A 23,867-nucleotide genomic window follows, 5' to 3' on the forward strand; every position below is an offset into this window, starting at 1 on the left:
TAGATAATTGTTTGCCATTGATATCCCGGGCCTTTTTTTCAAATTTATCAATATTCTGAACTAACATTGGATATTCCAAACCCTCCATTGCATCGTCAAAAAGATGTTCATGTTGTTTGTAATAAGTTATTCTCTCAGGATGCCTTGAAACTAGAAACAAAGCAGCTAATATACACCACAAAAAGCATTTATCATCATTATTTTCAATATTAACCACGGCTCTTTTGTTTTTAATATTGTCAGGTAATGGCAGATATGTAGATCCTTGTAATGGGCAGAATTCAGAAATATTAACATATAACTTGTGTGGAGATCCGCATAGGCTCCATCCAGACTCTTTTGCTGCAAATTCAGAGTGTTTAATGTTCAATTGATCTATCAACCTGCTTATTATTGTGTCTGAATTTGCATTTGAATATACCGGTACAGTTTCTGTTATGTGGGGCTGTGTAAATTTTGTGCCGTTTGGCTTCTTATATTGAGTATACAATTTGAGGGAGAGCTTATAAGAGCCATTTTGTGCATTTAGAATTGCCTGGACATCAGAATTTACACTCTTCAAAAAATTCTTAATACCACATCTTGGCTCTGATACAAACCGATAATCTCTTAATTGGCCATTAAAACTGCTATGGATGGGTTCATAGCGTGGCTGCTTTGCAGGTCCAGCATTAACAGGTGCTTCATGCTTCCTTTTCAGACCAGATGTAGATGCTTGTGGGGGCAATGTTGATGACTGTACAGAACAAGTATTTTTATGTGTATATGTGAAGTATTGCATGCTGTATTTTCTATGGCATTTAGGGCATATTTTTGTGGGAGTTCTGTATTTGTCCGGGTTACAAATCTTTTGGTGCTTGGCCCAATTGGGGCTGGATATATTCTTATTGCATTGATTACAATATTTTTGACTTGGCATTTTTGTTGTTGTTTATTATATACAATTTCCTGGGATTCAAATCAAAATTCTATGCTGGATAAAAATATCAGTTGGGTTCAGCACTGTGCTTTGTGTGTGTGTGTGTGTGTATATATATGTGTGTGTGTGTGTGTGTGTGTGTGTGTGTGTTAATATTTTTTGGCTTTGGTATTTATATAAAATTTCTTGGGAATCAAATCAAAACTCTATGCTTAATCAGTTGGGTTCAGTACAGACAAAAAAACTGCATAGCTTTATGTCAATTAGTTCTTGAGTTTTGTATTTAGGAACCACTTTGGCGGGAATAGAACTGCCCGGGCGGGGAGTATTAATCCCACAGCTCCGCGGCGCGGGAATCTGAGAAACTGCCCCGAGTATTGATCCCACAGCTCCGCGGCGGGAATAGAACTGCCCGGGCGGGGAGTATTGATCCCACAGCTCCGCGGCGCGGGAATCTGAGAAACTGCCCCGAGTATTGATCCGTGCAGAGGAACTGGCCGTGCCGCAGCTCCGCGGCGCGGGAATCTGAGAAACTGCCCCGAGTATTGATCCGTGCAGAGGAACTGGCCGTGCCGCAGGTTTTTTCCCCCCCTTTTTTTGCCAAAAATTGGGTTTTATTGTAACAGTGTATATTGTTTCTATGACCTTACTTGGGTTATTCCGCCAAATTATATGCTTCAATTCTCCTATACTTTGGTGGAGCCTGTTCAGGTTCTGCCCCCCACTTGTGGGTTCCACTGCCGATCCAGCAATGGTGAAGAATCTGCACTGTGCCCTGGCTTATATAGATTTACAGAGCCAATAGAAACACTGCTTATTTAAACCAATCAGAAAACACCACATCAGCACATTATGTCATAACCATTTAATCAATTAATATTGCACAACATGATGCAATAGAAGTGTGCCGGGAAGTAAATATGTATGGATGTGGGTGGGTGTGGGTGGGTGGGGGTGGGTAGGTGTGGGTGGGGGTGGGGGTGCATCTTGGCTTAGTTTTAAGTGCTGTGTTCAAAATAAAAATATAGTGGCTGGTAGCTATATCCAAGCCCTATTATAATTTTTGTTTCTCTATTCTGTCACTAATTTTGATCCTAGGATAATTATATTTATGGGGGTGACTCTGCATGGCCCCCAGAGCAACATACTGAAATTTTGAAAAAATCGATTATTTTATTTTTGCAATTTTCACTAGTTTTGATCCTAGGCCAATTATATTTATGGGGGTGACTCTGCATGGCCCCCAGAGCAACATACTAAAATTTTGAAAAAATCGATAATTTTTTGAATTTTGATTATCTCCGGAACCATGAATGCTAGAGACATGGGGCTTGTTGCTTTGGCCTGGGCATGGCAAGATGCAACTTTTTGATCTCTATAAATTTTTCAAAATATCTTGTTGTTCTCTAGATCTTGAATAACTTGCCTATTTTTCAAGATAGGTGCATGGGGGTTGCATATTTGAAATCTAGAGGCTGTTTAGAAGTTTTGTTAAAAAATCGATAATTTTTTGAATTTGAGATTTTTCAAAAACTATCAGTGCTGGAGACTTAAAATTTTGTAGACATATTCTAGGCATGATTCTCTACATATTTTGACTCTATAATTTTCCTGATATATGCAATATTTAAGCTGTAAATGCCTAATTTTTATAAATAGAATTTTCTGAAAAATGCAATATTAACAGAATTGTTAATATTTTGAAATCTATACATGTTAGGGCACTATAGCAGTTACTATACTTAAGATATCATAAAATATCAAGAGGGGCATATTTTTGACAGGATTATGGACAACAATCTCACAGAAGTGCCTTTTATAAGTGTAGGCACATCAATCTGAGGGGGTTCATAATTTCCGAGAAATTTCCGAGGGCATTTTTTACAAAAATCTTGGATTAGACAGGGTTCCACACTTGAGCAAAAAGCTCATATGGGCATGTTGAGCTTGTTTTAAGTGTAGGTAAATCTGCCTGAGGGGGGTTCATACTTTCCTGGGTTTATAATATATACTTTCCCACTACTTTTACCTTTTGTTATATGTAATGATCAGAATATTCTTGTAGTTTTTACACAAAATAACGAACTATATCGGACGATATTTTTGGAAAGGAAACTTGAAGACAAAGTATTGCAATTTTAAAAAATTCAATGAAGTATTTTTTTCTAACGAAAGAAAAGACGTAAAACCATATAGTACTTCAATTGTTGGATGAATGTTTTGGGCCCACTAATTTTTAAATTTAACCCAATTTACTCGTAACTAGATTAATAAAATGTGAACAATTATTTTAGAAATGTGTAGGCCTATAGCCCTATAGCCTAGGATTTATTACGAAAATGTTCATTTCTTTGTTTCAGGGAGCGGCCTCATCCCAAAGGGATAGGTGGAGCCCAGAAAGCATAATAAGGGCTGTAAATTATGTTCGAAGTGGCGAAATGGGTTATAAGAAAGCTGTGCGTTATTTCTGCGTCCCCAAAGGAACACAAGAACGTTACATGAAAGACAGAGGGAAGACACCTGAGGCGTTAGTGAGTGTTCGCTTAGGGAGAAAACCGGTGCTTTTCAGCTTGCCCTGAGAAATTCTCTCCCTCATCCATTTTCAGGCGAAAAGAAAGAAGTTGAAACATGGTTGCGTCAGGATCCAGGAAAACCACTAAAAATAACTAAAATTGCTAGAATATTGTCAGGTGCATACAACAGAGCTGCTACTATGGAAACATCTGTTAATGCATTTCGAAAGACTGGTTTATTTCCTTGTAATAGATACATTTTTCGTGATGAAGATTTTGCAATACACTCTGTAAGTTGTCGGCAAGTGCATTGATCAGCGACGTCGTGAAGTCAAAGAGCTCTGGGGAACAATTTTGTAACTCGCAAACTCTTGTATTGTTGAGAGGGAGTGGTTCAATGTACGTAGTTAGATTGTTTTGAATTAGCATGTTAAACTTACGTCCACGCATTTAAATAGAAATAACATTCATGAAAGTATATCCTTAATCGTTTTATGCTTTCTCAACCGATTCCGGGACATTGGTAGTACGTCCCGAAGAAACCTTTCGGTACACCGGGACAAATGGTATAATTCCGGGACTGTCCCGGGACGTATAGCAACCCCAGGAAAGGAGCGTGACAAAGGGAGTCAGTTGGACCGAATAACACACGGAGAGAGTAGATGGACCGAGAAAGAAAAAAGAGAGATTTTAAAGGAGAACAATGACGGAAAAGAAAGAGGTAAGAATAAAGAATAACATTAACACACAGAGAGAAAGAGAGAGAGAAAGTGAGAGAGAGAGAAAGAGAGAGAGAGAGGGAGAAAGAGAATGAGAAAGAGAGAGAGAGAAAAAGAGAGAGAAGGAGAGAGAGATAGAAAGAGAGAGAAGGAGAGAGAGAAAGAAAGAGAGAGAGAAAAATTAAAGGGACAGAAGGAAAAAGACGAAACGTTACACATGGAGAGAGAGAGAGAGAGAAAGAGATAGAGAAAGAGAGAAAGAAAGAGAGAGAAGGAGAGAGAGAAAAAGAGAGAGAAGGAGAGGGAGAAAGAGAGAGAGAGAGAGAAGAGAGAGGGAGAGAGAGAAAAAGAGAGAGAGAGAGAGAAATTAAAGGGACAGGAGGAAGAAGAAGGAACGTTACACATGGAGAGAGACAGAAAGAGAGAACGAGAGAGAGAGAGAGAGAGAGAGAGAGAGAGAGAGAGAGAGAGAGAGAATAAAAAACAGTCGAAGGGACAGAAGGAAAAAGAAGGAACGTTACACATGGAGAGAGAGAGAGATAGATAGAGAGAGAGGGAGAGAGAAAGAGAGTGCGCGTATGTGTCTGTGAAATAGATAAATCAAGGGAGATAGATGAAAAATAAAGGAAAAGAAAGATTGAGGGAGAGAGGGAGGATCCACCTCTTGACAAGTGCAAGAGAGAGAGAGAGAGAGAGAGAGAGAGAGAGAGAGAGAGAGAGAGAGAGAGAGAGAGAGAGAGAGAGAGAGAGAGAGAGAGAGAGAGAGTTACGGTAGAACAATACCACTTTCGATATAACCACCTACTATTCCCAACTTGGAATCTCTGTGTCAGTTCAGACATCATATCTTGCATGAACGATACAGCCACGAGAAAATGGCCGACGTTGGGGACTGATTGAAGAGTACACTGAAATTCCTGAAACTTAACGACAATTTGTTCCTGACTGCAGAGTGGATAGCATAAGTATTACGACATAAATTGTCCACTACCATGTTCATTCTTTTTGTTTTACGCAATTTCAAGAATTGAAATAAAACGCCAAGCAAGCTGCTGACAATCTCTTACTTAAAAATCTATTCCTTCAAAACACACATAGAATGCAAGAGAAATATTAATGAGAATAGTCATGGATAATTTGACGATCAATACTTGCCTTGGGGCCCACGCCCACGGTTTATTATTTCACCCAACGAATTCAAGTGCATTTCATAAACCATCATAACTTCAGTCCCAGTTCAGTAGGAAGTATTTTCTATATCCAACATACTAATATTACAGGCAGTAATTTCCCCCCTTTGTATGCCAGAATGTGAAGTAAAGTGTAAAATATGTATAGAATCCTTGCAGAAAAGGGCACGAAATAGTTTCACTGGATATATCTCCATAACAGTGCGAGATATGAAAAAAACTGTTCCTCTTTCAATTCTGAACCAAACATGTATCTATATTTTTTTTTTCCAAAACCACTATTAATGGAGGTATGATGGATTTTCTTAGTGCATGAAGCGGTAGACATCTTGGATTTATGACTTCACACAGGCCTTCTGCCACAATTGCGGGCAAAACACCTGGTAGTACGTTATTGTGTACCACACTAGCAACGTATTACCGGTAGTCATATATTCCCTTCATTCAAAAACTCATGGAGTATAGAAATATTGACATAGGCTATGCTCCTGGACTATACAGTATCGTGATTTTCCAACGTTCGCAATTCGAAAACGACATTTCTCAGGGTTAAAATTTGTCGTGAAAACATCCTTCCAAATTTTGGTCAAAACTTTATGGGACACCCTATATACTAATTTTCGTAACATGTTTCTTTCCAGTTCCAGCCAATCAGAGGTCAACCACTATCTCCCGTCGTTCCGAGGATTCTTCGGTGACCATAGCGTTTGGGAAGACCTTCCGGGATTTGACCCAGAGACCTCCGGAGGGTGAGGCCAGGGAGAGATTCAACTTCTGCGGGTGCGGATGGCCACAGCACTTGCTCATTCCGAAGGGGAACTCCCAGGGATTCCCCTGCGAGCTTTTCGCCATGGTCACCAACTGGCAGGAGGACAAGGTAAGCGCCAGTCTCTTCAATGTAGTGGTTAGGTCAGTCTCAACCGATAATGAATATGGCTAGGATTCTAGTGTAAATTGATTGTTTCTAAGTAATACTTGGTACGAGCCCTTTTGTTTCCTCTTTTTTTATCAATTGAATATCAGTTTTTGACATATTTTGACAATTTTTTGTCGATGTTTTAGCGTTTAGCGATGTTTTAGTGAAATGTTCAATTTTTCCCACGTCATACTTGGTATGAATGCCACGATCTTACGTGATATAACTTAACCTATTCATATTTTTTTTATTACGTGCTAAACTACACGAGAGCCTCTACGTGCTTTGACCTACTTTAGAGTAGGTGGAACCCAACGTGCTGGAACAGCCCTTTGACCTACTTTTTATTTTACGACGTTTTACGGACTAAACTAACCTACAATGAGAGAAAAGTGGACAGAAGAAGCTCTGGCATCACTTTTTAAGCTATTTTTTACCTCCTGCAATTTTGCTCTTATGCTAACCTCGTCCTTTGATCTACTTTTGAAATGACTTACGACATTTTCCTATAAGTCTGTCTCCTCTTACTGTAAGGTCCCTCAGTGTAATCTACTACGACCTGCTCTCAGTGTAATCTGCTACGATGTTTTTTTTAAAAAACTCATGTGTGATCTTCTGCGGTGTGTGTGTGTGTGATAATCAAAATTATTTTTGTTAAGGAAAAATCCCTGTCCCGACTTCCACGTCTACGGCATCGGTCGCGTCCACCTCGAGCCGGAGGACGAGCACCTCTTCGTCGAGGGCCAGTGGGTGGACCTGCATCCCGGTTGTTCTTCCGCAATAACCGATCTCGACGCAACCCTCGCACCTCTTGTGAACTTGGAAGGACGTTTTCACAATATTCAATTGCCCCCAAACGAAAGCGAGCTAGTGGCAAAATTGCTCACATTCGAGAGTAGAGTTAAAATTTTTCCCCTGGCTCCGTGGTATACGCTGGTGACCGGTTACACGTCGCACGATTTGATGCCGCAGCGCATGGTGTGCGATCTTTGGGATTTGGTTCTGTGTTCCGATAAAACGTTGAGTGTTGTACCGTCCATCCAACAGATTTTATACGAACCTTATTTCGGTAAACTTTTGAAACTAGGATTCGTCGAAACGATCGACGGAGTAATGTTTCCCAAAATAACCGATTGCAAAGATTGGGAGATCCAATTGGAAGATCACGATACGAAAACGAAAAAATATCTGAGCAGTTTGTTTTTTGTAAAACCGATCGTTCCGGGTGTGCCGTTTTATCTCAATCGCAATCATTTGTTGTCGAAGTGATTAAAAAAAAATGTATTTCACCTACAAAGAATTGATGTTGCATGTGAAGTCTTCCTACCAGCCGGATCTGACGCCTATCGTGAAACCGCAGGACGATGGCGTGTACCTCGAGAAAAAAATTTTCTACCCTCTACCGAATTTCACCGATCACCACGCAACTCAAGACCGAATATTTTTATCGGAGCGATGTTTTGAAGCTGCTATGTGGGTTAAGATTTGGAATCAATATGAATTTTTGAAATCCAATTTCCCTGCAACCGTCTTCCTCGCTTGGCTCTACGGTACGGTTTACTTCACTTACAGTGCAAATAAGTACACGCTCCAATTAAATAGAATTTATGTCCGTGCTTCGTTCGATCTATCGCACGATGTGTATAAACATGCTTTCGGTCGAAGGAACTCCTCCGATCGGTTCGTATACATGGAAGGTGTCCATTTTGATAGGCTTTTGAAAGAATACGCACCGGATGTTTGGCCCAACGAACTCAGATTTGCGTTTCCGCCGAAACGTACATGGGGAAGGCACATCGCTTTGGGGGAATTCGACCTAACGTCCGTGAGCATGCCTTTCGAGGAGAAACACGCGTTCCCCTACAACGGGCTCATGGATCAGTCGTTCAGGCTGTTCCCCGGCGCGGGGCGGGATCCCGCCAACCCCACGATCAGGGATTGCATCGTCTGGGTGCACTATCCTCCCGACTTCCACGTCTACGGCATCGGTCGCGTCCACCTCGAGCCGGAGGACGAGCACCTCTTCGTCGAGGGTCAGTGGGTGGACCTGCATCCCGATTGTTCTTCCGCCGTAAAACTATCGAGTTTTGAAGTTCGGTTGGGACCAAAATTAAATTTAGTCGAACTTGGTATGTACGATCCGGATTTTCTCTTGGATGAGGAAAACAGAATTTCTCCTCTGCCACCCTTCCCGCTTGCGCCAGCCTACTTCTTAAAAAATCGAATATCGACGTCTATTTTACCACAAAGTTTGGAACGTGATCTGTGGAACATAGTTTTGCATTGCGATAGAAATTTAAATTTTATTCCGAGCGTGCAGAAAATTCTATACGAACCCTCGTTCGTGAATGTTTTCAATATCGGTTTCGATACATCGTCAGATTATAAGTTTGTCGAGGATTGGGAGAAATTATTGACGGACGACGATATCGGCGCTGCTGCTAAATATACCGATTCTTTTGCGAACATAAAACCGATCCAACCTGGGGTTCCTTCGTATTTGTATCTGCAAGGACTCTTAACCAAATACTGAAAAAATGCACTCTCTTTCTATACTCTTGGTGCGCAACGTAAAAACGAATGAGGAATTTCATATTTCGCCCACAGAATTTACACGTTATCATGCTCAGAATCGCGATTACCTTTTCACAACAAAAATTTCATTGTTCAAAAAGCAGCATGTGAAATTGTTTGGACCCGATAAAAATTTTAATATAGAACATTCGCAAAAACTTACTGTCCCTATCACCCTGATACGAACCCGAGTGCGATCCTGAATAGGGACGGTTCTTTGTGCTGTTTTACGGAGCAGAAGTTGTATCCGAATCACAGAGAATCCCAAAAACGAAAAGCAAACACCACGACAACGCGTTCGAAAAAAAAACGACAACGATAAAAAAATTCGATTGAATCAAATCAATACCATGTTGTTGCCGATCAATTATCGGTGAACTTCCCGATTAAAATTAAGGGTTCCAAATGACAATAGTTAGAGTTTCTCCAATCTAGTAAAGTGGATTAGTTGAAATATCCAAGGCGTATTTTGCATTTTTTTTTCAAATATGAACACGTTAAAACTGAACTGTCTCGGATTTTTGAGTTTTGTATTCGCCCCGAGAAAATTCTATATAAAATAACATACCTGGAAATTATATTCACGTTAAGTTGAATTTTGATTTTTGTATTCCCCCGAGAAATTCCATATAAATAACATACCTGAAATTCTATTCACAGTAGATTGAATTTTTGAGTTTTGTAATCACCCCAAGAAATTCTATATAAAATAACATACCTGAAAATTGTATTCACAGAAGATTGAATTCTTGAGTTTTGTATTCACACCCAAGAAATTCTATATAAATAACATACCTGAAATTTTATTTACAGTAGATTGAATTCTTGAGTTTTGTATTCACACCCAAGAAATTCTATATAAATAACATACCTGAAAATTGTAGACTTTTTGGTTTGTGTGATCTGAGAAAGCATAATGGAATCCACCAGTTTGATCGAATGTGTTACTTGCGAAAAATTAATATCAAAAACTAATATTAGCAAGCTCAGAGCAAGATGTAGCGAAACAGCTTCGAGAATTAATGGTTCGTTACCTTCTAAGCCTTGTGCTCGATGTAGAAAAATGATCAGCATTGCAAATTTAAGTAAACACCTGAAAATTTGCAAACCATCAACCGAACAAGGAACATTGAAAAGAAAAATCGATGATCCAGGAACCGAAGCTTCCACTTCCAAACAAGTTAAATTATCCGATGAACGAAAACCAATTAGATCTGCATTTAACCGTCATATTCAGGATTTCTCTTTTACTTCGGAACCAGGCTGTGACATTCTTAGTTTCTTGCGTGAAACGAAAACATCCGTGATAAATATTCTAAAAAATAAATTGGAAAATAATTCCATAAAAGTATACGTTGATCTATTTTCCGAATACGAAAAAGTCGATGGTACAACAAGAGTCTTTTATCATCGAACAAAAAACCAAGCTCTTCATTTGGCGGACGTCGATAATTTGGGCGAATTTTATTCTGATCTTTCAAATGAACTGGTAAAGAAACACGACGATTTCGAGGCTAAAGGGTCGGGATGGTCTCTGTGAGGAAGTCCTCACACGTTAATCGTTTACTTAAACCAATTCTCGCCTCTTCGTGCATCCAGCTACGTTCCTCTTCCAGTGGATATTAAAAATAAAAAAGCCGTGCTGAACATTCAAAATATAGATGATAAATGTTTTCTTTGGTGTGTGTTGGCGGAACTTCACCCGATTCATTGGTCAAATAATCCAGAACAGGTTTATCATTACAAGCAGCATGAACCTGAACTGGAAAATGCAATGTCTGGCATCGAATACCCGATGACCATTTCTGATATATCAAAATTCGAAACACGAGCACGAGATGCAGAAGGAAAACGCTTAATCATCAACGTGTATTCCTATACGTTGGATAAACATGTCGTGCATCCCGTCAGGATAAGCGATGTTGACGATGATGATGCTCGTGTGATTAATCTTCTTCTAATTTCAAACGACAGTGTTCATCATTACTGTCTCATTCGTTCACTATCACGTTTGGTCAGAAGTCAAACTACCAAGTATGCAAACCACATCGAAGTTTGCCCAAGGTGTTTGACCACGTTCGACGATCGAAAACAATCCAATTATCGATTATACACCGGACGTCAGATTGCTATCGATAAACTTGTTCAACATAAAATATATTGCGGCAACAACAGACCGGTTCGAATGTTGATGCCCGAAAAGAACGAAGTGGAAGAATTCAAAATGCACAAGGCATTGTTGGAACATCCGGCCATCATCGTTGCTGATTTCGAGGCGTTCCTCAAACCACTCTCATACTGCGATCCGGATCTCGAAGTTTCTTCTACCACACCTTACCATTTTCACGAACCAAACAGTTTCGGTTACGTTGTCGTGCGACAGGATAAAATAGATGAACCGTACGTATACCGAGGACCCGATGCAATCGAACGCTTCTTCGAAAATATGATCAAGGAGGTTGGGAAAATTGGATGCATGCTGCAAACATCGAAACCGATGCTTCCCTTATGTGCTATCGAACTTCAAAATTACTATGACACTGTCAAGTGTCCTGTGTGTGATAACCACTTCACAGACGACAATCGTAAAGTGTTTCACCATTCGCATACGGACGGTCGCTTCATAAGCGGAATCTGTAATGCATGCAACCTCAAAATCCAAAAACCAAAATTCGTCCCCATATTCTTTCACAATGGTTCTAATTACGACTTTCATCCCTTAATTAGGAAACTCGGATACGACACTCAAAAAATAGATATTCTTGCTCAAAACGAAGAACGATACATCTCTATAAGTAAGAAAGTTATGATTCCTGAGACTAAAAATACCATCGAGATGAGGTTTCTGGATTCATACAGATTTCTCTCTGCCAGCCTGGACGCTCTAGCCAGCAAACTTTTAGACGAACAATTCAAAATTACAAAAGCTAGTTTTCCCAACGTAGACATAGAACTCGTTAGACGTAAAGGGGTTTATCCTTACGAATATGTTAGTGATAATTCTAAATTTAATGACGACGCTCTCCCACTTCCAAGAGAATTTTACAGCAGACTCAGAGAGAAAGGAATTACGGACGAAGAATACCAACACGCGCAACTCCTGTGGGAGAAATTAGAATGTAGGACACTCGGAGACTACCACGATGCCTACTTAAAGTTAGACGTAACGATACTCGCGGATGTTTTTCAAGCGTTCAGGAAAACGGCAACGAATATTTATAAATTAGATCCAGCGTATTTCTACAGCCTACGGGGATTAGCGTGGTCGGCAATGTTATTCCAGACAAAGGTCAAGCTGGAACTGATATCGGACGTGGACATGTTACTTTTCATCGAGAGGGGGATTCGGGGCGGGATGGTACAATGTGTACAGAGATATGCAAAAGCCAACAACGTGCACATGAAAGAAGATTATGATTCAAATCGAGCATCGAATTACATCTTCTACGCCGATGTTAATAATCTCTACGGACATGCCATGGTACAGAAACTTCCTTACGGGGGATTCGAATGGGCATCAATAGATATAGAAAATTTCGATGATAGTGAGTATGGCTTCTTCGCAGAGGTGGATATCGAATTCCCCGACCATTTACACGATCTGTTTAGCGATTTACCACCGGCATCCGAGTTCAAATCTTCGCCTCATTCTAATGAATGCAAGCTTTTATTGACTCTAGAGGGGGAAAAAGAGATACGTTGTTCATTACTCGAATCTCCGATTCTTGATCGGGAAGGGTGCTAAGGTAGCGAATATTAGAATAGTCCTCAGGTTTAAACATTCCGAGTGGCTCAAACCGTACATTGAAACAAACACGCAACATAGGACAGTTGCCACTTCCGATTTAGACAAAGATTTTTTTTAAATTGATGAATAACGCGGTGTATGGCAAGACGATGGAAAACGTGCGGAATCATGTAGACGTGAAATTGGTTTCAGATAAAAATAAATGCATGAAGTGGGTGGCCGATCCTAGATTCAAGTCGAGAAAAATTTACAATGAGAATTTGGCACTTTTCAATCTAGATATAAAATTGATGAAATTCAGAAAACCAATTTACGTTGGCACAACGGTTCTCGACTTGTCGAAACTTTACATGTTCGAATTTCATTATGACGTGATGAAACCCTTCTTCAATGATAAGATATTACTTTTGTACACGGACACCGACAGCTTCATTTACAGCATACAAACACCTAACCTCTATGAAGACATAAAAAATCCTTCCATGCTTGAGTATTTCGATACTTCTGCATATCCTCAACCCAACAGATTTGGGATTCCTTCCCTCAACAAAAAAGTCCTAGGTAAACTGAAAGATGAATGTAACGGTGATATTATTGTCGAGTTCGCGGGTTTGCGTTCGAAAATGTATGCCAAGAGAACAGAAAGTAGCGTCACGAAGAAAGCAAAAGGTGTGTGCAAGAATACGGTGGAGAACAAACTCACCTTCCACGATTACATCGATTGCCTTTACTCACAATCGACGATACTAAGTATAGAACAAAGAATCCAAAGTGTAGACCATGTGATTACAACAAACAAAGTTAGGAAAGTAGCTTTAGATCCGCATGACGATAAAAGATGTATTTTGTCTTGCGGAATACACACGTTGCCTTGGGGGCACTATCGTTTAGAAATTAGTAAAAATTGTAGGCAATGCAAATAAAAAAAAATAAACTTATATAACTATAACTAAAATAAAAATAAAAACTTTAACTGTCACATACACAATAAATAACTAGCAAGGACAATAAATCTCTTTGGTTTTCGAAAGCAAACAATGGAGACTGTACACCGCACGACAGATCATGAATTTCTACCTTCCATGTTATCTAAACTGAACGGCCTGTTGATCATTCACCTCAACAGCATTTGGATAAAATTGGACGAGGACGTGGGTAAAACCTTTTACGTCTTCAACAACAATTTACATTTTTACGAAATTCCGATCGATGGGAAACTTCAAATCATCGTGAATCCGGAGAACGAAGGAGAAATCAAAATTTCTACCGGCAAGAACGTTTTTCGAATGAAGCACGACAAGGTACTTTCTAACATGGCGTACGATGTGTCTGCAGGAGATTATCTTTACGTGGAACTCCTCGGAGATTACGACAAACTCATTCCTCTCTTCGTAGAATTACGAATCACCTATCCTATTATAAATAACCGTTAACAAAAAGAATGCCTAACGACATTTTCGGCCACACCAAGCGTGTAGACCACGCAGGAGAGATTCTCATGCTCGACGTTCGAGTTAAAAAGTTGAGGAGCGATTTGATTGCTTTGCAGGAGACCTTAAACAATAGTTTACAATCGGAAATCGCTACGCTCCAAACGCAATGTCTCGATCCTATTCTGAAAATCGATTCCGAACTGAAAAGACTGATAAAAAATTATGTTGATGTACCTTCTTACGACAACGTTCAAAATGATTTGGCCAAATTACAGCAATTTCAATCGAAAGATTTGGAAAAATTGAAACTCGAAATCGAAGAACGAACTTCCGCAATTGAAAAGAATTTATCTGAACTTCAAACCGTTGTGAATGATATCGATGTAGAACGCTTGCATGTCGTCGTTTCTAAATTACAAGAAGAATTCACCAGCACGTTGGAAGAAATTAAATCCAAGTTACAGACTTTGGAAGATACAATGAAAAAACTACCATCGTCAGACGAACTGCAGGTCATCAGTAAAAGCGTTGCGAACATAAAAATTCAATTGGAGGCTTATCAAGATTTCGAACACATTCAAACCACCATCGCTACGATTCAGGTGTCTTTGGAGTTGATCAACGAAGAAATTAAAAATATTCACGTTCAAGCAAGCGCGTTGACCAGTATTCAAGACACGTTAAGCACGGTTCAGCAGAAGATCGAATATTTAGAAAATTTGAACGTGGAATCGAACCTTGCTCATTTTCATCACGTACTGGACAACATACAGGTTGACTTGGAATCGTTACAGACGAGTGTGCCTTCGAAGGAAGATTTGGAAAAATTGAAAACGGCAGTGACGGCATTATCCGATTCGAGTGACATCAAAAGTTCATTGAGCGATCTCGAAAGTACGGTGGCCAATCTCCCCACCTCCAAAGAATTACACGCTTTGAAAAGGAACATATCTCGAATGCTGAAACGACTAGAAACGGAAACGGCAAACGTGGAACAGATTCGAGATGAAATTACTTCGCTGGTGTCGACGTTGCCCACTTCGCAGAGCGTCACGAAGCTTCACACGCAGTTTACCGAAATGCGAAGCATCGTGAACGATCTTACCGAGAAAAGTTCGAAATTGAATCAAGTTGAGAACCTTCAGAACATTGTCGTCAACATCAGAGATCAAGTTGGAGTGTTGGAATCCACGCAGGAATCGACGCTGGTCTCTTTCGGTGTCAAGTTGCAAGAACTGAACGAAAACTACAAGCAGTTGAACGTGGAAGTGAAAATCAAACCGTCATTTTCTGCCATAACGGATACCATAGTCGAGCATTTGTTGCCCATTGAAAATAAACTTGGACACGTTCACAGTAATTTGCTCAGCGTCGACACTAAAATCGCCAAATTGTTCACCTTGCAAGCCATCGAAATCAACAGCGTACCCAATCAACAGAGAATCTCCACGTTCGTCGAAGGTAACAAACTGTACATGTTACATCCTTATCATCCGTATTACAAGTTTCTCCTCGATGGCACAATTCAGATAAACGAATTTTCGTACTGGTCTCACGGCAGAAAAGCTAGCGTTCCCACCATGACGTTGATATCGAATCGTGGTGTCCAGAAAGCAGGAAACATTCCTCTGGCACGTTGGAACGAAACGCATAACATATATGAAATACACGAAGACGAAGATCTTACTGTTTTCGACGTGAGTGCCGGTGATAAGCTGATCATTCAAAACACAAGCGAGGTGCCACCCTCTTTGAATTCCATCACGCTGGTGCTTCTCTTCAAACGTAATCTCTAAAAATGTCTAGGCAAGCCATCGTCGAAGAATTGCATAAACCTGCACGCCGCAACTACGAACGTTTGGCTGTGGTAACAAAGGGCATCGATGACCTCTGGCAAAGTGACCTCGTCGAGATGAACAGCGGCAATTTGAAAAAGATGAACAAGGGCAACAAGTACCTCCTCACCGTCATAGACACATTTTCGAAATTCGCATGGGCTCTACCTTTGAAAGCCAAAACGGGAACATGCGTCACGGAAGCATTCAAGACTATTTTTTGCGAAAGCGACAGACGACCACGGTTTTTGCAAACGGACAACGGTAAAGAATTTTACAACGCCGTATTCCAAAAGTTTATTATTCGACTTTCAGTCACATCAAAGCCAGCATCGTGGAAAGATTTAATCGAACCTTGAAAACACACATGTGGAAACGATTCACGCTTCGGGGAAATTACAAATGGGTCGACATCCTGCCGGAACTCGTCGACACTTATAATGATACGGTACACAGAACGATAGGCATGAAGCCAGCTGACGTTACGAAATCTGACGAGCAGCGTTTAATTTCTACAGTTTACTATCCAAAGTACACTCCGACTACCAAGAAATCAAAATTCAAAATTGGAGACCAGGTGAGAATCAGCATATTCAAACGCACCTTCGAGAAGGGATTCACAAAAAATTGGAGCACGGAACTTTTTACGGTGGTTCGAGTTTTACCCGGAAACCGACACACGTATATAATAAAGGATAGTAGCGACGAGATTTTGAAAGGAAGATTTTACGAAGAGGAACTCTCTAAAACGAAACACCCCGACACGTACCTCATAGAGAAAGTATTGCGTAGGAAAGGTGACAAACTGTTTGTCAAATGGCTGGGACTTCCGGAAAAGAGTTGGATCAACGCGAACGAAGTGATCTTGTGAGTACGTGGAACGTGGTGAAGCGTCTACCGGATTCGGAAAGTCAAACGAAAAAAAAGAACGGCGAGTTGCTTCCCGACAGCATCCGCTGTCTAATCGTAGGTCCTTCAGGGTGTGGGAAAACGACACTTCTCGTGGTCAATTTTCTCCTCGCACAGAATTGGTTAGATTGGAAGAACAGGCACCTGTACGTGTTCTCGAAAAGTTTGGAGCAATCCAAATACCAGCAACTGACGAAACCAGCAACTGACGAAACTGTACGATGGTCTGGAAATAAAACCACTCGACGATTGTCGTGAAAATTCAGTCGTTGTGTTCGACGATGTCATCCTGGAAAATCAAAATGAAATTCGCAACTTTTTCACGCAAGGTCGTCACAAAGGAATGGATTGCTTTTACCTAGCTCAAACGTTTTCCAAAATTCCAAAACAGTTACTACGCGACAACGCTAATTTCATATATTTGTTTCGTCAAGATCACACCAACCTCAAGCACGCATACGATGACTACGTAGGCGGAGACATGAACTACAATCATGTTCTCGAAAAGTTTGGAGCAATCCAAATACCAGCAACTGACGAAACCAGCAACTGACGAAACTGTACGATGGTCTGGACATTGCAACGTTCGCTTCGGAAATAAAACCACTCGACGATTGTCGTGAAAATTCAGTCGTTGTGTTCGACGATGTCATCCTGAAAAATCAAAATGAAATTCGCAACTTTTTCACGCAAGGTCGTCACAAAGGAATGGATTGCTTTTACCTAGCTCAAACGTTTTCCAAAATTCCAAAACAGTTACTACGCGACAACGCTAATTTCATATATTTGTTTCGTCAAGATCACACCAACCTCAAGCACGCATACGATGACTACGTAGGCGGAGACATGAACTACAATCAATTTTCGGAACGCTGCTCTTCTTGCTGGAACAGTGACGATTTCGGATTCGCGACGATCGACATGACGAGGAAACCCAACGACGGAAAATACAGAAACAAAATCAACGACTTTCTAAACGTTGCAACGTTGTGAGAAACGACGTGTATAAATAACGTTATGACGAAACGAAAAATCGAAGACGAAAATCTTAAGCTTCGCGATTACCTCGCGAAACGCTTCAAAGGTTGGAAATCCGAGAATCGCGGATTCTACGAAGAAAAAAAACGTCAAGATCAACCTGTGATCGATGCCATCAGCGATCTAGGTAAAGAAATTAAAGGTGTCACGGAACAAAATAAAAATTTGATCAACGAACTCGTACCACTTGCAGCTAAAAGTTACATTGTACCCACGCCCATTTCAAGCATTCCTTCGACGCCGTTCGAACTGAAGGACGCACCACGACGTCGAGCCATAAGCAGCACGTCGTCTTCGGATAAAATCGAGTTGGGACCGTTGGCACGAGACTACCTGAGCACGGGGAAATTCGACAAGGATGAAGTGTTTGGATTGTATCCGAGCATGGAAACCAACGAAGGCGTCGTGTGGAAGATTGGGAAATCGAAAGTCACCTTCGAAGGCAACGACATTAAAGTTAATTTAGGCGATAAAAATAGTTGGACCAGGTATCCAGGTACGGTGGGACTGTGGGAACTCGTTGCCAAAAAATATCCGAAAGATTACACCGACGAAGATTACCAGAGTTACAGGGAAATTCTAATCATGACGGATGCCATGTACCAGAACTACGATGCCTCGCAGAATAGGGTGAAATCGAGCAGCGGTGAGAAGTACAGGAATCTCATCAAACCGATATGGAACGAGGTGAAAAGTGGAAGCGGCGTCAAACGCTACAACACGTTACCCAAAGAATTCGTTTGGGTGGACGACGTGAGAAAGCTCGTGGACCGTTTGCTGGTTATTGCAGGCGAAGAGAATGCCGGCAACCGTAATTTCCACAACGAGAAGGTGGGCATCGTGGACATGATTAGCTCCAAGCTTGCCACCTTCATCGTGAACGACGACAAAGGCATAGGGTACCTCATCAAGATCATCAACACGCTGCCTCCGAGATTCTGGAAGGTGGCCGAAGGAAAGGGACTCGTGAACGACATCATCAACAAGTTACCTTTCGAAATGCATTTACCTGGCTATCAATACTGCGGACCGGGTACCAAACTCGAGAAAAGATTGGAGAGAGGAGACAAGGGCGTGAATCCGTTGGATGCGGCATGCAAAGATCACGACATCGCTTACAATACTAATACCGATCTCGATGTACGTCATGATGCTGACAGAAAGTTAGAGCACGCAGCTTTCGGGAGGGTCATGATCAGAGACGCTTCTTTGGGTGAAAAAGTTGCAGCATTGGGCACCACCATCGCCATGAAGACGAAACAAAAATTTGGGTGGGGTATATAAATAACATACAATATGTCGCAGACTTGTATAACTGATTTACCGTCCGAACTACTATGTAAAATATTCAAACACGCTTTAAACGGAGATTGTGGGGATGTAGGGAAACTTTTAAACACAGCAAGAAAAACGCCGGAATTTCGTATCCCATGTGAAATGGTTTTCAAGGACCATCTTCGGGAGATAAGTGGCATGAGGTGCGGTGATCTCGACACTCTTCTTTCAGCCGCAGGGGAAAAATTAAACGACAGGATGGACGAACTTCACGAGGCGAGGCAGGGGAGAAGACGATACACGGATGATTGGCGCAAGTCTAAACAGGAGACCGAAGATATCATCACGCACATCATCGCGTTTTCCAAAGCACGAACTTTCTTCCTCTAACACACACACAAAATCTTCGATACAAATCGTGAAAAAAATAATATACATGTCAAAAAAATGTACGTGTCAAAAAAAAAATATGAGACAAAAAAAATATACGTCAAAAAAAATGTACATGTCAAAAAAAAAGTTGCCATGGAAAAAATTTTCGTCAGAAAAACGTTGCCTTATCGTAAAAAATTTTTATCGTTAAAAAAATGTTGTCTCGACACAAAAAAAAGTTGACGTGGAAAAATTTTCATCGTCAGAAAAAAAGTTGCGTTATCGTAAAAATTTTTATCGTCAAAAAAAATTTGTCTCGACACAAAAAAAAGTTGACGTGGAAAAATTTTCATCAGAAAAAAAGTTGCCTTATCGTAAAAATTTTTTATCGTTAAAAAAATGTTGTCTCGACACAAAAAAGTTGACGTGGAAAAATTTTCATCGTCAGAAAAAAGTTGCCTTATCGTAAAAATTTTTTATCGTCAAAAAAATTTTGCCTCGTCAAAAAAAAGTCGACGGAAAAATTTCATCGTCAGAAAAAAAGTTGCCTTATCGTAAAAAAAATTTATCGTCAAAAAATTTTGTCTCGTCAAAAAAAAGTTGTCAAAAAATGTGCAACAAAAAAAGGTACGTGTCAAAAAAATGTACCTTTCAAAAAAAAATGTGAGAAAAAAATGTAGGTGTAAAAAAATATACGTCAAAAAAAATGTACGTGTCAAAAAAATATGACAAAAAATGTACGTGTCAAAAAAAACGTACGTGTCAAAAAAAATGTACGAGACAAAAAAAATTGTACGCGGCAAAAAAATGTACGTGGCAAAAAAACCTTGATATATAAATAACACACATCGTGAAAAAATCTACGAGATCAAAGTGGTGGATTTCGCAGGTGCCACGACGACGGCCGTCCTGGAGATCGACGTATAATAAATAACCATACATCATGGAACAAATCGAAAGTTACGAATTGCAATCTTTCCCTCCCAACCGTCGCACGTTCGCCAATCTCAACGAAGCGAACAGAGAAATCGAATACGACGTGGACGTAGGCGATGGGTTCGTTCATCCTCACAGAGCGGACCTTTACCTTCAATTCGACGTGGTGAAGAAAGAAAGCGGAGACGCGTTCCCCGCAGCAGCAAATTTGAAACTCGTGGACAACTTCGTGCCTCACCTGTTCTCGCATGTGGAGGTGAGGAAACACAACACCGTCATCGACAGAATCGATTATCCAGGCATCACGTCAACGGCAGTGGGAACTTTGAAATTATCCAAAACGGACGCCAGTTACTATCAAGCGGGAGGGTTCGAAGCGGGAACCAAAATATCGACGAGAAGTTACACGGTACTCTTTCCCATGCGTCTACTTCCGGGATTCTTCTCGGACTACAAGGAGATCATGTGGAAGGGAGGACTGAGAATCACATTTCGAAGAGCGGCCAACGATAACGACGCACTGATGCGATACAGCAACTTGAACGCAGACGGTATCACGCCGCTGCCCAACACTTTACCCGAAGCAGCCAAATGCGTCATCCGGAGCATGGAATTGAGAATTCCGATCGTGGAATACGAAACGAACCACGCCCTCAAGTACAAAGCGGAGATCTTGAAAAGTCCACAGGTGCCCATTCACTTTCACGGTTACCAGTGCGTGCAAAAAATAGCGTCAGGAAGTCATCTGGAATTCGACGTGACGACGCAGTTCAACAACATACAGTTCGACATGCCACATTTCGTCGTAGTGCTCTTTCACACCGGCAGGGACAACGATCAGGAAAAAGATTCCAGCAAGTTCGACTACTGCAAGATCAAAAATGTTTATCTGAAGAATGGCAGGAACGAAGTGTTCCCGCGCGAGAATTACAACCTCGACATGACCAAAGACGATTATCTAAAACTTTACGAAGCGTACTCTGCTTACAAGAGGATAACAGAGGGAAACGTGGACATGTACTACACACCCAGCGAATTCAAAATCCACAGGCCGATGTTCGTCATCAACACGTCGAAGCTGAAGCAGGTGGTGGTCAACGATCGAACGAACATCAAGATCGTTTGCGAGTTCAACAGTCCATTGCCCGAGGATACCGTGTGCAGCGTCATCCTGGTCGCAGAGAAGTCCTTCGCGTACGACGTGAAGAACGAGAGGGTGACGGAACAGTTTAAAAAAAAATCGTAAAAAAAATTGCCACATACTAAAAAAAATCAACACATTTTTTAGATTATATAAAATATGTGAAAAAACTTTAAAATACTGAAATAAACGGAGTCCAATGTAAGTTAGTTCGGTGCGTAAAAAGATCGCAAATAAAAAAAAAGAACCCATGAAACTCTACAGAGGCATGGCTTTTGATAGCCATGGTCATTAGAACTGTGTTGGGCACCACGCAACCCCCTCTGGCGAGATTTTTTCTTTGGGGGCCTTAACAAAAATAATTTTGATTATCACACACACACACACACACACCGCAGAAGATCACACATGAGTTTTTTAAAAAAAACATCGTAGCAGATTACACTGAGAGCAGGTCGTAGTAGATTACACTGAGGGACCTTACAGTAAGAGGAGACAGACTTATAGGAAAATGTCGTAAGTCATTTCAAAAGTAGATCAAAGGACGAGGTTAGCATAAGAGCAAAATTGCAGGAGGTAAAAAATAGCTTAAAAAGTGATGCCAGAGCTTCTTCTGTCCACTTTTCTCTCATTGTAGGTTAGTTTAGTCCGTAAAACGTCGTAAAATAAAAAGTAGGTCAAAGGGCTGTTCCAGAACGTTGGGTTCCACCTACTCTAAAGTAGGTCAAAGCACGTAGAGGCTCTCGTGTAGTTTAGCACGTAATAGAAAAAAAATATGAATAGGTTAAGTTATATCACGTAAGATCGTGGCATTCGTACCAAGTATGACGTGGGAAAAATTGAACATTTCACTAAAACATCGCTAAACGCTAAAACATCGACAAAAAATTGTCAAAATATGTCAAAAACTGATATTCAATTGATAAAAAAAGAGGAAACAAAAGGGCTCGTACCAAGTATTACTTAGAAACAATCAATTTACACTACTCCTTTTGGTGATAAGGGTGATATATTTTAAAAAAATATGCATATAGAAATTAATGTTGTGATTTCGATTGAATGATTTATTTTATTTCACTTTTGTGCCTCTTCAGCATTGGTTGTCATATTCACTTTTCACCACCTGGAACGATACAAAATAAACGAATCCTTATTTTTCATTACCTATTTAAATTTCCACAGCTATGCTACCATATACCACCTACCACACTGTTCTTGCCTGTATATTATGTTTAATATAAGTATTTGAAATTAGGGCGTTTCAATTCGGACACCCTGTATAATTTTTAGGTGGACATTCATTTTCCAGGGAGGGCCGTGACCCCCTCTTGCGGCCCCTTCTGGACGTCCATGAGTAAAGTATTCACAAGAAACTTGTAGGTGGGTTATCTGGACGTTACGTTTGAACTTGGAAATATGAATTCGATCAAGTTTTCGATGTTACTAGCTCTTTTTGTGTATGAATTTTAGTTTTCCTAAAATCTAACGTTTCTAAATTACGTCTAAATGTTATCATAAGATTTAGTGACCAACATTCGAACCAATGTTCTAAGGTACTAAGAACCGCAAGGGAATAGTCTCGTTTATCGACTGGTATCGTATATATAAATTTGCATACCCGAAAGATATCTACCTCCCAAAATAAAATCACAAATACGCCACTGAGTGGCCATTCCCCCCCAAAGCAAAATGGATAATAGTAAAAAAAACAAAAAAAAAAAACCTTTTGAAACACTCAATTTGACTTACGTCAAAATTGTAAATGTGGTTTCGAAGATATGTGAAATCTTCCCTTGCACTTTACTTTTGCGAGAAAGGTATTTGGGTCATTGGAATAACCTCTACACTACAGGGAGGTCACAAAGTGGGCGTACCCCACTGTATTTTCGACACTACGATGGTTATGGTTGAATGCTTGATATGAACACATACCTCATGGTCTAAGTGTCCGGAGCATCGGTATGGAGACAGTCTTTTTCGTAGCACGGCCGAACTCTGCGCCACATTGTGGCACGCTTCACGATGCAAGTGTGAATATGACCTTTTCCCGGGCGGTAACGTTCACCTCAATAACGTTCTGAAGCGCCAACCAGAAGTAGGAGAAGAAAAAGCTCAGAGGTGGTTAATCAATGACACAGGTATGTGTTCATATCAAGTAACCCAACTATTACCATCGAAAATAAAGGGCGTACGCCCACTTTGTGACCACCCTGTACAATGCAATTTCCATGGATACTGTTGAAACACTTCTCCATTTTGTTTCACTGTTAGTCGTTTCCATGGTAACGGATATTTGAGTGAATCCGTCGCATTTAGTGAACGATACATGCAAAAATATATCTTTTCTGA

At 40.6% G+C, this 23,867-nt stretch overlaps 1 protein-coding gene across 1 annotated transcript in view; it reads left to right on the forward strand.

Moving 5' to 3' along the window:
* The window catches only part of LOC146001885 (phenoloxidase 2-like), a 73,642-nt gene that overhangs the window by 47,642 nt on the left and 2,133 nt on the right, over nucleotides 1-23,867 (forward strand). The window contains exon 12 of the mRNA XM_083139593.1: nucleotides 5,983-6,218. Coding sequence (XP_082995719.1) covers nucleotides 5,983-6,218 — 236 coding nt within the window. The remainder of the gene's footprint in view (nucleotides 1-5,982; nucleotides 6,219-23,867) is intronic.

The sequence above is a fragment of the Lepisma saccharinum genome, chromosome 18 (assembly GCF_977018435.1).
Source record: "Lepisma saccharinum chromosome 18, izLepSacc3.1, whole genome shotgun sequence".
Taxonomy (NCBI): domain Eukaryota; kingdom Metazoa; phylum Arthropoda; class Insecta; order Zygentoma; family Lepismatidae; genus Lepisma; species Lepisma saccharinum.